This window comes from Phyllostomus hastatus, unplaced genomic scaffold (genome assembly GCF_019186645.2).
Source record: "Phyllostomus hastatus isolate PE091 unplaced genomic scaffold, TTU_PhHast_1.1 phas_contig_38, whole genome shotgun sequence".
In the NCBI taxonomy this organism is placed as follows: domain Eukaryota; kingdom Metazoa; phylum Chordata; class Mammalia; order Chiroptera; family Phyllostomidae; genus Phyllostomus; species Phyllostomus hastatus.
The window spans coordinates 10,197,173-10,211,845 of NW_025333869.1; the positions used below are offsets into that span (position 1 = coordinate 10,197,173).

At 44.9% G+C, this 14,673-nt stretch overlaps 1 protein-coding gene across 1 annotated transcript in view; it reads left to right on the top strand.

Annotated features, from left to right (window-relative positions):
- Window positions 1-676: 676 nt before the first annotated feature.
- The window catches only part of LOC123821135 (annexin A8-like), a 32,761-nt gene continuing 18,764 nt past the window's right edge, over window positions 677-14,673 (top strand). Inside the window, 4 exon segments of the mRNA XM_045842426.1 lie at window positions 677-697; window positions 6,808-6,898; window positions 7,339-7,353; window positions 7,943-8,127. Of these exon segments, the coding sequence (XP_045698382.1) occupies window positions 677-697; window positions 6,808-6,898; window positions 7,339-7,353; window positions 7,943-8,127 (312 nt within the window).

A 14,673-nucleotide genomic window follows, 5' to 3' on the forward strand; every position in this document is an offset into this window, starting at 1 on the left:
GGGCTTGAAATAATTTCAAACTTTTATGAAAATTTCACAAAAACATAACACTGCATACCAACACTATGTGCAGAGATGAGACGTCGATGTGAAGTGGACAAGGAGAGATGCTGAACACATGGGCACAGTGCAGGAGAGCAAACAGACAGATGCTACAGTCACTGAGTCAGTCAGCACCCAGGATACAGAACACAGTTCTGTGGTTGGTTGCCTTCCATTCATCAGCCAAGTGTGTGCCATATACAATCTCATGTTGGCAAACTTTTGCAAGCAGTAGTGGCGTACTGCATTTCCATTGTGTACAGTATGGTATTCATTTATTGGTGAAATACATGCTGTATTTTATTTTGATTTAATATTCTTTTAATATGTTTGAATTAACACTTTTTATATTTTTATATTGTTTTAAATTTTTAGGCAAAAATAATTAAAATCATAAATATTATATAAATACCTATATACCACAAAATCCCATGATAGAGTGAAAACTCCATGATACAGAATTAGATATATTTTTTTAAAAACACCTGTAATACAGTGAAGCCACAATAAGTGAACCACGATATAGTGAGGAATGACTGTACATGGCCCAGGCATTTGGAGTCTCACAATGCAGGGAGTGCTGACCAGGTGTGTCTTCATCTGCCTGGGGACAGCAGGCTGTGAGATGACTAGAATGGCCTGGTGAAAAGCCTGGGTAAGTGTGGAGCAAGCAGAATCAGAGAGATTTTGCAGTGTTGAGAGTTTGGGAAGAGGGATCAGCTCAGTCAATACTTGCTGCTGCCTTCCAGACCAAGCCCTGTACTGCCTACTGGGAAGGAATACAGGAAGAAACTGCCTCACCCTAGAAGTGCTCACACCAGAGACAAAGGCAGGTGAAACAGGCAGATAAAGGACCCTTGAAATGTACAGGGAGATGGGAGAACTCAGAGAGCGAATCCCTTCTGGGAGAGGTCAGTCTGCTCAAAGTTAGGGGGTATCATGGTTGAGCCATATATATATGTGCAGTGTATGTGCACATGTGTATGTTAGGAAGAATCAAACAGTGGTCCCTTGCAAAGGAAGTAGTGTGTGCAAAACCCCAGAAGGGTGGGAAGCTTGGCTTTGGAGGGAAATAGCTTAAGGGCCTTGGCAGGAAGGTCAAAGAGTAAGGGAAATGTACCTAGGGAAGCAGGCAGAACTGGGTACCAAGGGTCTCATATGGCAATCTAAGGAGCTCAGATTTTACCTTAAGAGCAATGGGGAGCATTGAAAGGCCTTTAGCTGGAGAGTAACCTGATTGAATAAGTTGATACTAGAGGGCTCATCAATGGCTACTCTTGGGGCCTGGGTGGGTGGGTTAGTCTCCAGGAAACAAGGGTTTATTTTATTTGTTAGGATTGAGGAGGGAAGAGTGGTGGTTGGAAGATCTAGCCCACAGGGGTCTTGCTTGGCTGAAGTCCATGCTTTATAAGAGACCTAGAGCAGAGGTAGGGAGAACAGCACAACCTGTCCCCAAGTCACCCATGTCCCAGCTGAATTAACAGATTCCCAGGAATGTTTAAGTCCAAAGCTATCTTGTGCTAAGGAGTTGAAAACACAAAAGGAAGACCAAGACAATGAGCAAATGACATCCCCTAAACAGGCATGATGCTGCAAGCTCTGCATACCTTGCTTCATTTTGTCCCCAGGCATCCTGGGATGTTAGAACTGCTCTTTCCATTGTATAGATTAAAAAACTGAGTCTCAGAGACACTGGGTTACTTGCTGAACCCCACAGCTAGCAGGCAGAGGCATAGCTAAAACTCAGGTCTCTTCACCTCTATCCTCAGGCTCTCTGTGAGCCTTACTAGAATCAGGCTTATCCTGCTTCAGGAAATCTCTTTGTCCCAATTATCACAACCCAGTGGCCTTAGGTTCAGACATACTAGACAGACAGAACAGTGAGGACAACAAGGTCAAGGTGGGGCAGCTGTATGGCCTCGAACAAAGCAGCCAGAACAGGCCAAGGGGCCAGTTTTGTCTCAGGTGGTGGGAAAAAGCCTTTGGGGATGCAGATGTGTCAGGGAGAGCCCAGTACTAGGCACTTTCCAAAATCACCTGCTGGCCCAAGTGAACTGATTCTGGGCCTTGCTCCCAGTGGGGCAAGAACAAAGGCCCATCCTTGGGACCCTACTCAGCTAGGCAGGCAGAAGTTCCCTTCTAAGAACCCGGTCAACCTGGCATTATAACATGACATTTGCTGAGCAACTACAATGTGCCAGACATTCTTCTAACCACTTCACACTCAATATCTCACTTGAGCCTCATACCACCTCTACAATGTAGATATCAGTTACCTTGTCCACAGATGAGGAAACTGAGGCATCAGGAAGATAAGCACCAGTTTATCCTTACTAGTAAGTGAGGTTGCCACACTAGTGAGTGTTAGAATCTGGGTTAGAATCTGAGCAGCCTCACTCCAGAGCCCAATGTCTTTAGGCCTTGGCTACCCATCTAGAAGAGCTGGCTTGTGGCAGCAAGATTGCAGGTAGACCCCACCTAAGACTATCTGAGCTACCAGTGAAGACCAGGTGTCCTCTGGACACCAAGCTGGACTAGGACTGGGAACAGAGGAAGATGAAAGATCAGCTTGGAGGCATGGGGGATGGGGTATGCATCTGGGCATCTATGCCTTCTTACAGAGCCAAAGTTCTACCTCCCAGGTCATAATGACAGAAGGCAAAGACATGGAAGTTCCCCTGTGATGACCATAAAATGTGTTACAGATATAGAGTCACAGGCTGGACTGAGTCACATTTTCAGTGAAAATGTTCCTGTCTGGACCTGCTTACACCAGGCAAGACCCAGCAGGACCCTTGGCAGAACCTTCTTCCAACAGTGAGGCCGGGGGTGGGTTTCAGGTAAGAAAACTTGGAACTCTATTGGTCCATGCAGATATCCAGGCATCTGATTCCAAGAAAATTGTCCTTTCTTCCCCTAAAACCATGAAGTATAAAGTGAGGCTGATGCTTCTCAATGCAGTGAAATCACAACAGCCTAGGAAGCTATTTACAAATAGTGCCTCAGACCTGCTGAATGGGTCACTCCACTGTGACATATGGCCTGGTCAGTCACTGCTACACAGACAGCCCCTTGAGTCCCAGCATGGGGGCAGAAGAAAGTCCCTCCTGGGTGGCACCCAGAGCTCAACACTGAGAGCTCAGAGGCCCTCCAAACTCCCAGAAGACCTGCATTCCTCTGTCCCATTCCTTTAGTGATGAGTTTCAGGAAGACTCATTGTCTGCAAAAGTTTGAGTTTTTGATAGAGTGGATGAGGTAAACAGAGCTCAGCTTCTTAGTTAGCCTGTGGGTTAACTCCTTGGCACTATCACTTACTAGCTGTGTAACTTCAACAAGTTTTCTGAGTCCAGCTTCTCTGCCTATAAAATGGGGCATTCATGTTAACCTAGTGCAACTGTCAAGATAAACCGAAGAGAAGACCACTGCATCTATAGCATCTAAAGCATCTAACTTGCAGAGCTTGGCACATGGAAGGTGCTCAAATTACTAATAGTGGTAACAGCAGCTAATGACTCCACAAACAAGAGATGTATAGTTGGGCAACATCTGGGACTGCATAGGCTCTCTGGATGGAATTGTTAGGGATGGGGACAAACATATCTGAGTCAAGAGGCTCTCTTCCCTGCTTTGGTTCTTGTCTCACCAAGAGACTATTCTCTTGCCTCACCAAGAGGCTACTCCTGCAAGAGAATGATTCAAGTGAGGGACAAGTACATATAATGGAAATGAGCTAGCAGGTGTATTTATGAAACACATATGGGCACAAAGCTGCAAGCAAGCACTGATAAAGCTGTTAATAAGTTTGTTAGTAAGTTTTTTAATAAGCTTGTTGTATACACTTAAGTGGGTACTCAGCTAATCTAAGTACACCAACTATTGAGGTTCAGGGGTTATATACTTTAGTCAGCTTCTAAGTTCCCCCTCCTTCTCTTCTTACTAAATATTGGGAATAATATGCAGCCACAAAGGCATTTTTTCTTAGTTAGTAAAGGTTCTCTGCTTTACTTAGTGAAATAGTTACAGAAGCTCCTTTTCCCAGTATAGGCCTCCCTCTTCCTCCTGTGCAATTCCTGCCTGTGATGTTCAGAATACCAGGCAACCTTAGTAAGATTGTTACAGAAGCCCTTTTTCTCCACACAGTCTCCCTTCCTCCTATGCTAATTTGCTTGTAATGCTCCGGACACCCAGAAATCTTATCAAACTGAGCTAAGTACTGCTGAGTTGATGGATGAGACATGTCTTCATTTTGCTTCTAGCCTCCTGTATTAAGTTCTCTGTTAGATTGTAATGGCAAGGGCCTTGGCTTTATTTCTCCTCTGGCCACTCATTCCTAGCTGCTACCTAACAGAATTCCCACAAGGAATCATTTCTAATAATTTCTGCTATAATTTCTGCTAATTATATATATATAATGCTGAGAAATGAGATGAGAAAATCTGTCACCAGAGATTTGAAATTCAAGCAAAGTACATGAAATGAATGGCTTCTTACCTCTTACTCAAAATAAATATCCTTATAGCTGTACTATGGATGGGAATCTGCTCTGTATTTTCAGGATCTAACCCAGGGATTGGATGGAAGGGTAGATAAATAGATAGACATTACAAATGGAAGGAAGGAACGGTAGATGACTAGATGGATAGAAGGATGATGGAAGGAAGGGTGGATGGATGGATAGATAGATAGATAGATAGATAGATAGATACATGGATGGGTGAAAGGATAAATGAAAAAGGAAGGAAGGAGGGAAGGAAGGAAGGAAGGAAGGAAGGAAGGAAGGAAGGAAGGAAGGAAGGAAGGAAGGAAGGAAGGAAGGAAGGGAGTGGTCAGATATCTGGGTGGAGAATGGTTGAATAGATGAATGAATGAGTGGGTTGGTGGTAGGTGGGGGAGTAGATGAGTGGGATAGGAGCATATAGAATGAGTAAGTGAAGAGGTGAGTGGAAGACCAAATGCAATGGGACTAAACTCCCTTCTATTTGAAGGCTCTCTGAGTGTCCCTCATACTCAATGCCTATCACCAATCTCCTCCACTCCTCTACCAAAAACACTACTTAAGAGGATCAGTCATTTGCATCTAAGAAACTCTGTAGGACAAAAGTCTAAAGAGCCCTTAAGCAAGCCCTGGATTACAGATTTGGACGTCAAGGACCCAGGTACTTTGGTTATCTGCTTTATTTCACAATTTTCAGAGCATTGTGCAGTTCTTTCTAAACCTAACCCTCTGCCTGCATGAGTCTGTAGATTTTGCAAAGGCCCTGACCTGTCACAGTGCTCAGCTGGGTGTGCTGGATCTCTATCTTCTTGCAAGTACCCACTTATCAGGAAGCAAGCAGGCTGAGTTCAAACCACACCTGGCTTCCCAGTTTCACCTGCCACTCTACAGGCAGTGTTGAGCTCCATGAAGCCTGTCATTACTTGCTCATTGTTCTTGTAGCTTTGGGTGGGCTTATCCCTTCCTGCTACCTGTCAGTGGTGCTAGGGGCAGCTGAGGGGAGCTGGGCCTGCTGCCTTCTCTCAGATGGCATTGACTAGGAGAGGCACAACCTGATCAGAGACCACACCCCAGGGCAGGGACAGGAGGGATTTAGTGGCTTCTCCCTGCGAGCTGTGGCTCTGGCTGGTGCCAGCCTTTTAATCAAGGGGCCATTCTGTGGAGAAGATATGGCAATTCCACAAAGCCCAGCAGGGAACCATCAAACTTTCACAGCCAGACCAGACAGGGCACATTCTCTTAGGGTGCCTCCTTGTCAAGAAATTTCCTACACAGCTGATGTGCTCTATAGACCCACCTAAACCCAGGAAAGTCGCTTCCCACAGGATGCAGTGCAATCCCCCTTCTCTTGTACCCCTAAGCTCACAGCCTGAAATGGGGGGGCCTGCCCCCCATTTCTCCTCCCAAGCTTCCATCACCCAAGGAATCTTTGCTAGTCTCTGGAATCTCATCACAAAAGGCCTAGGAACAGCCCTGGAAAGAAGGTTAAGGGAGGGAAAACAGCAGGTACAGCCAGGACACTTCTGAAGACAACAAGGTGCTAGGGAACACACACGTTTTTTGTGCTGTCACCCTGATAAAAACACTGTTGAACTCTGAAGCCCATGCTGGTTCTTTCTCAGGCCAGGCCCTCTCTCCCTTCTCTACAATCTCTCACCAGCCCTCCCTAGTGCTATCCCATGACTTTTTCCTGATTCTTCTCTCTTTCCAACACCAAAGGCTACCACCAAGGCTCTAGACCCTCTTCTTCCGGCCCACACGGTAAGTATGGGAACTCTGGGAATGGCCACAGTGGCCACCTTCAAAGTCTTTGCCTGTATTGTCCAAGTCTCCAAACCCTGACCCCTCAAAGCTGGAACTGGCTCTGAGAGCTGGGATTCCATCTCTCAGGATGGCAGAGAGGTGCTAACTAGCTTGGCCCTGCCTCACTCCTCTTTAAAAGGCCTCTCCCTCCAACCTGAGGGCTCTCAACCAATACAGCTTCTGCAGCCCTGAGGTCAAAGGGCCTTATGGCAACTTGGTGTAGAGTGGAAACTGTTATATCAAAAAGCTGCTGCCCTGGACCAAGAAGAACCCCTCAGTCCTCCCCTTACCCAGGTGGTCAGGCAGGAGGAATCAAGTCAGGCAGGATCAGGGAGGAATGGAGACTCAGCCACTAGCTACAGGAACCCTGCTAGATTTCACCTACCAAGGCAGGCTGCAAAGAAGGCCAGGAGCCTGGGATGCCCTCCCAACTTTCCTACTTTGAGCAGGCCTGAGTTCTCTTGCAGATTGAACAGGAGGGTATCTCAGTGACAGGCAGCCCACATTTCAACCCAGACCCCAACATGGATACCCTCTACAAAGCCATGAAGAGAATTGGTGAGTGGGCACCTGAGGCCTTGCCCCAGGAATGCTATGAGTCTCTGGGATTCTGCCTACTCTGCTCAAGACCCCTCTACTCATATCCCTGAGGAAAAATGCCAGGAACATCCCAGGGTTTAGAGTGTCCACAAAAGCCCCTGGGACTGACTCCTAGCACCCAGAGAATCATCACACAGGCCCCACCTTCCCCAGCTCTGGTCTACACATACCCCTGAGACACAAGGGGGAGGGCAGTTGTGGCCTCCCTGAGTAATGGAGGTGCAGATGCAGAGGTGGTCTGCTGTGTGAGCCTGCATGTCCTTACGCAAGCAACCCCACCCTGATAGATCTGAGCTTTCTCACTCCCAAATGACCCCAAGCACTTTGGACCCTGTGTGTCACTGTGAATTTTGGATGAGATGATGTTGTGAGTGTTGTGGGGCTGAAATGGGCCCAAGGGGCAGGACATAGAGGTTTTTCAGCTTTTCCTTGCCCCACTTACCCTGCCAGCCTGTGGTGTCTGCATTCCCTCCTAAACCAATAGCATTTCTACACTCTAGCCCAGAAGGCCCTCATGCCATCACCCCAGGCCAAATTTACTCCCTACCTCACTTTGGTAACTGAGGCATCAACAAGAGCTACCATTTTCTATTCTAACCCACCATGTTGATGTCCTCTACTTCCTGTGAAATCTTTATTATCTCTACTTCCCAAAGAATAAAATGGAAGCTTAGAGAGGTGAGTCAGCTTGCCACTGGGCTATTGGACCAGAACTCAGATCCAATTTTCTGGACCCTCAGTACTGACCTTTCCCCATTGCCACTAGCACAAGTGAGGTCAGGGCAGGAGGTCTTGCTGATAAAACTCAAGGCCCCAGGCAATATCCAGAGCAGATCAGATGACTAGAGGGTCCTCAGATTATATCACTGTAAGGCTGAGGCTTGGCTGTACCCACCATTTTGTGGGTGTGGGTGGGAAAAGGACAGGTGGATTTTCTGTCTAGATGTCTTATCTACACTTTGAGAATCAGGTTTTGAAGCTATCCAGATGGTATGTCCCCAGTGCTTGGCCACCAGGCTGTTGCCTTCCCTTCTCCCCAGCTTTTATCAGGCCTCCTTGAAGAAGTGAAGATGCTCACACTGTGCACCCCTGCAGGGACCAACTAGCAGGCCATCAACGTGCTCACGAGGAGAAGCAATGTATATCGGCCTCAAATTGCTGAGTCCTTCAAAGCTCAGCTAGGCAAGGTACCAGAGAGACTGAAGGGGATGGGTGCAGGTGTGGTGGGGCACTAGAGGCCTGCTGCTGCCAGAGACAACCTAGGAGGCAGTTCTATGCTGGATCAGGCCCTTCCCTGGAGGCCAGCCCACTGGAACATGGGGCATGTGGGACATACTTGTCAACAGAAAGAACCTGAACCTTGAAAATACTAGGTTTTTTATTTACAGCCTTGCTTGAAGGTCTACAAAGCCTCTACAAAGCCATGAAGAGAATTGGTGAGTGGGCACCTGAGGCCTTGCCCCAGGAATACTATGAGTCTCTGGGGTTCTGCCTGCTCTGCTCAAGACCCCTCTGCTCATATCCCTGAGGAAAAATGCCAGGAACAGCCCAGGGTTTAGGGTGTCCACAAAAGCCCCTGGGACTGACTCCTAGCACCCAGAGAATCATCACACAGGCCCCATCTTCCCATTAAAGAAGAGTTTCAAGAAGCCTTGAAACAATGCTCTAACTCCTGGAAAGTGGAGCTGAGGGGTTTCTATACAGGCAGAGGATTAAAAAAAAAGTCCATCTGTCTCATTAGAAGTTTCAATCAGGATACACACGGTTCTATATGCAATGGAAGGAATGTGTAGAGAAGATAAGTTTGAGTTGCTGTGCCCACAGAAGTCAGAAAATTTTAATTCGGATCTGGAAACAAATTTTTTGAAACTGCTCAAGGTGATTTTTATCAGATGTAGAAAGAACAGATACTGTTATCTATATCAGTTGATCTTCAGTATTTGAAACTGTATTCATATATATGATTACCCGCCATGGTTCTCACCTTAGTAAAAAAATTTGGGAGAGCTCATTGCTCTCTCTCTCTCTTTAAAAAAAAAAAAAAAGACTTAGCCCTGGCTGGTGTAGCTCAGTGGATTGAGCACAGGCTGCGAACCAAAGCATTTCAGGTTTGATTCCCAGTCAGGGCACATGCCTGGGTTGCAGGCCATGGTCCCCAGCAACCGCACATTGATGTTTCTCTCTCTCTCTCTCTTTCTCCCTCCTTTCTCTCTCTAAAAATAAATAAATAAAATCTTTTTTAAAGACTTTATTTATTTATTTATTTATTTATTTTTAGAGGGGGGAGGGAGAAAGAGGAGAGAAACATCGATGGTGTGTGAAACATCAATAATGTGCAAAATATCGATGTGCGAAACATCTACTGGATGCCTATTGCCAACCCCCTATTGCCAATCAGGGACCTGGCTCCCAACCCACACCTGTGACCTGACCAGGAATTGAACCAGCAAACTGCTTTTGGTTTGTGGGATATTGCCCAACCCACTGAGCCATGCAAGTCAAGGCTCATTGTTCTCTTTTGGCTACTGATCAAGTCAGAGAAGTGGAAGCACTGTTTCCTTTCTCATACTTATGCTAAAAAAATGATGAATTATGTATCTGAAATTCAAATGTAACCAGCCTCCTGTGTTTTATCTGGAAAACTTACTTAGGTTCCCCACACCCTGGTCTACTGGCCAGCCTTCTGTTGTCCGACCCGCCTGCCTTTCTCACCTTCTCACCCACTTTGCTCCTTCACATTTTTCCCTGACTCCATCCATGAGCTGCTTCCCTGCCTCTGTGCTTTGTTTGTCCTGTTTCTGAGATTGGAATGACCTCTTTCACATGTGCCGTGCAGAAGACAGAAGACATGGGAGCGACTCCGCTCTGTCTAGGGCATGAGCATTCACCTCTCATTGACTTTCCTTCTGCATGGGAACTCTATAGAACAGCATGGAGCCTTTTCCTCTCCTCCCAACTTCCACTACCCCCAGGAAAAAGCCAGGCATTAGGATGCTAGGTAAACACAGGAATAAATGCTCACGTAGCCATGGTTGCTGGAAGCCTCCATCGGCACACATCATTAACTTGGAGATTTAAAACAAGGAGATAAGTGATGAAGCCCAAACATTTCATGGAAGAAATCAATGTGCTTTTATTTTTATATTAATGTTTTTATTGTTGTTCAAGTACAGTACTCTCCTCTTTCCCCCTAAACCTTCCCCCAACCCCAGCCATCCCCACCTCCCACCCTCAATCTTATGACCCTTTGGTTTTGTCCAAGTGTCCTTTATACATGCTCCTGAAAAAAACCCTTCCCCTTTTCCCTGCTTTATCCCCTCAAACCTCCCCTCTGGTTACTGTCAGTTAGTTCTTTATTTCACTGTATCTAGTTATATTTTGCTTGCTTGTTTTACTAGTTGATTAGAAGTTATAGGTCAGATCATATGGTATTTGTCTTTCACTGCCTGGCTTATTTCGCTTAGCATAATGCTCTTCAGATCCATCCATGCTGTTACAAAGGGTAGGAGCTCCTTCATTCCTCTCTGCTGTGTAGTATTCCATCTTGTAAATGTACCATAGTTTTTTGATCCATTCATTTACAGATGGACACTTAGGTTGCTTCCAGCACTTGGCTAATGTAAATTGTGCTGCTATGAACATTGGGGTGCATAGCTTCTTTTGAATTGGTGTTTCAGGGTTCTTAGGATATAATCCCAGCAGTGGAATTGCCAGGCCTAAAGGAAGGTCCATTTTTAGTTTTTTGAGGAAATCCCATACTGTTTTCCACAGTGGCAGCACCAGTCTGTATTCCCATCAACAGTGTACTAAGGTTCCCTTTTCTCCACATCCTCTCCAATACTTGTTGTTTGTTGATTTGTTTATGATGGCCATTGTGACCAGTGTGAAGTGGTATATCATTGTGGTTTTAATTTTCATCTCTCTAATGGCTAGTGATGTTGGCATCTTTTTGTATGCCCCTGGGTCCTTTTATGGCCTCCTTGGAGAAGTGTCTGTTCAAGTCCTTTGCCCATTTTTAAATGGGTTATCTTCCTAGAGTGGAATTGTGTGAGTTCTTTATATATTTTGGAGATAAAACCCTTGTCTGAGATATCATTGGCAAATATGGTTTCCTTTACAGTTTGTTCTCTTTTCAACTTAATGCTATTTTCTTTAGCCATGCAGAAGCTTTTTATTTTGATGAGATTCCATTTGTTTATTCTTTCCTTTATGTCCTTTGCTCTACAGGACAAATTGGTGAAAATATTGCTTTGTGGAATATCTGAGATTCTCCTGCCTATGTTTTCCTCTAGGACTTTCATGGTGTCATGACTTACATTCAAGTTTTTTACCCACCTTGAATTTATTTTTTTGTATGGTATAAGTTAATCAAGTTTCTTTCTTTCTCTTTTTTTTTTATTTTTTTGCATGTAGCTGTCCAGCTCTCCCAACATCATTTGTTTAAGAGGCTATTTTTTGACTCTCAGCAAGATGGAGGCATAGGTGGATGCACCGTACCTCCACACACAACCAAGATTAGAACAACAACAATTTAGAGGCAGAATAACACCCAGAACTGATAGAGAATTTATCTGAATGGAAGTCGGACAGCCAAGAAGTTGAAGTAGACCCGTTCATCCAGACCGGTAAGAGGGGCAGAGAGGAGGAGCAGGCATGGGTCTTGGCGCTCAGAGATCGGGGAGAACTGGGTGCAAAAGGCAACTGGGAGTGCGTAAGCCTTCCAGGATGTGCAAGATTGCAGTGGTGGACCCTGAGTACACAAGCGGCAGCTGGCGGACCCAGTGAGGCAGCACTGTGGACCAGGGCAGAGCATGCAACCCAGGATCCCGGGGGGGTACTGAGGCCCCAGGAGAGTGGAGCTACTGCCATTGTTCCCTCCTGCCCCCACATACAACGTCACAATCTAGTGACTGGGGTGCCCAGCCCCAGGGAACACCTAAGGCTCCACCCCTCACCGTAACAAGACCGACCAGACCGGGGAAAAAATAAAAAGGAGAAAGAGAGAGAGACATGTCTCCAACAGAAGAACAGATCAATCCCCCAGGGCTCATCCTTTTGAGTGACTAAGAGATAGCCAGTCTATCAGATGCACAGTTCAAAATACTGGTGATCAGGAAGCTCACGAAATTGGTTGATTTTGGTTGCAAATTACATGAAAAAAATGCAGGTTACCATAAAAGAGATGAAGGAAGATGCACGGAGAACCAATAGTGAAGGGAAGGAAACTGGGACTCAAAACAATAGAGTGGATCAGAAGGGAAAAAAAAAAAAACAACCAAGCAGGAAAGAATGAAGAAATAAGAATTCAAAAAAATGAGGAGAAGCTTAGGAACCTCCAGGACGTCTTTAAACATTCCAACATCCAAATTATAGGGGTACCAGAAGGGGAAGAGGAAAAGCAACAGATTGAGCACATATTTGAACAAATAATAAAGGAGAACTTCCCCATTCTGGCAAAGGAAATAGACTTCCAGGAAATCCAGGAAGCTCAGAGAGCCCCAAAGAAGTTGGACCCAAGAAGAAACACACCAAGGCACATCATGATTGCATTAGCCAAGGTAAAAATGAAGGAGAGAATCCTAGAAGCAGCAGGAGATAAGGGGACAGTCACCTACAAAGGAGTTCCCATCAGAATGTCAGCTTATTTCTCAAAAGATACCTTACAGGCAAGAAGGGGCTGGAAAGAAATATTCCAAGTCATGAAAGACAAGGACCTACATCCCAGATTGCTCTATCCAGCAAAGCTCTCATTTAGAATGGAAGGGAAGATAAAGTACTTCTCAGATAAGGTCAAGTTAAAGGAGTTCATCATCAACAAGCCCTTATTTTATGAAATGTTAAAGGGACTTATCCCTTTAGAAAAGAAAAGAAAAGAAAGAAAAAACATGTATAGTAAAAGGACAGCAAACTCACAATTATGAACAACCACACCTAAAGCAAAACCAAAGAAACTAAGCAAACAACTAGAACAGGAACAGAACCACAGAAATGGAGATCACATGGAGGGTTAGCAACAGGGGAGTGGGAGGAGGAGAGAGGGGGAAAAGGTTCAGAGAATAAGTAGCATAGAATGTAGGCTGAAAGTAGATAGGGGAGTAAGAATAGTATGGGAAATGTAGAAGCTAAAGAACTTATAAGTATGACACATGGACATGACTAAAGGGGGAATATGGGTGGGAGAGGGTGTACAGGGTGGAGGGGAGTGAGGGGGGAAAATGGGACAACTGTAATAGCATAATCAATAAAATATATTTTAAAAAAGAGAGAGAGAATAAGATCCAAATACAGAGATCCCAGAATCATAACCAAACCCAGGTCCGGCTGTCTGCTGCAATGAAAGCCAAACTTGTGAGACGGTTACTGATGGAAAAGGAAGGAGGTTTACTCAGGTGCCGGTGACCCAAAAAGATGGAATGTCTCTCATCCCAAAGACCATCTTAACAGTTCTGGTCAAACTAGCAAATTTTATAGGGCTAAAAGCAGGGGAGACAAAACTGGTCGTGCAGGACATGTAGAACATGCAGAATGTATAGGATGTCATTCTTAGGCCTTGACATGGATCTTCACTGTCAGCATCCTTGAGCTGGCCATCTGGTTTTTGTCAGCTGAATCCTGTGACTGTGCAGTCCGCATCAGCTGGGACCTTGAGATCAGGCTGCCTCCTATGCTATTACGGTTTTGCTGGAAAGAGCACTTCTGTGTATCATCATCTCAGTTTGCATGCCTATGTGCACCAAGAGTTGGCTGGAAGCAGCCCTGAGAAATGCATGAGGTCACTGCTGTGGTCTAACTTGTGCCTTTACCCTTGTGCCTGAGCTCTAAGTTCCCAGTGGTTTTCTAGACCATAATCAGACACAGAAAGAAAGGAAAAACTGAGACTGTGACAAATTTTAGACAAGGTAAAAAGCAGAGCTTCCCCACAAAAATATTTTTATTCTGTCAGCTACCTCTGATTATAGGCATATGTGAGATATTATAGGTTTGGTCCCAGACCATCAGATAAAGCAAATTTTTCAATGAAGAAAGTGACAATAATTTTCTGGTTTCCTGGTGTATAAACAAGTTCTGCTTACACTGCTGCAGCCTGTTAAGTGTGAAATACCATTCTGTCTAGAAGATTAGTGTACATGTATTATTTGAGCCTTCAGTGAGTCACAATCTTATTGCTGGTGGAGACCCTTGTAGTTACACTGATGAAAATGCATTATCTGCCAAGCATAATAAAGCGAAGCTCAGTAAAATGAGGTATGTCCCTACTTCTAATGGTCTGGAGGACTCCAGGGCATTATGGCCAGCTAAGCTTTGTTCAAAGTTGGCCTTCCACAGGCCTCGTGCACTGTTTGTATTTGGGGATGGGAATAAAAGAAAAATCTTCTAATTTTTCACTGTTTTCAATCATGGGAACCTCATGTAGATGTTACCGCCTGTTTAATGAAGTGATAAAAATGGAGGGTAATAAGGAGATGAAAGAACTTTTCCAAAACCAATTGATGTTTTTTAAATAAATAATATTTATTTCACTTAAAAAAGGAGGCTATTTTTTTTACTCCATTTCATGCATCTACCCCCTTTGTCAAATATTGATTGACCATAGAGACTTGGGTTTATTTCTGGGCTCCCTATTCTGTTCCATTTGTCTCTGTCTGTTCTTATGCCAGCACCAAGCTGTTTTTATTATAGTGGCCTTATAATAGAGTTTGATATCAGGTATTGTGATCCCTCCTACTTTGTTC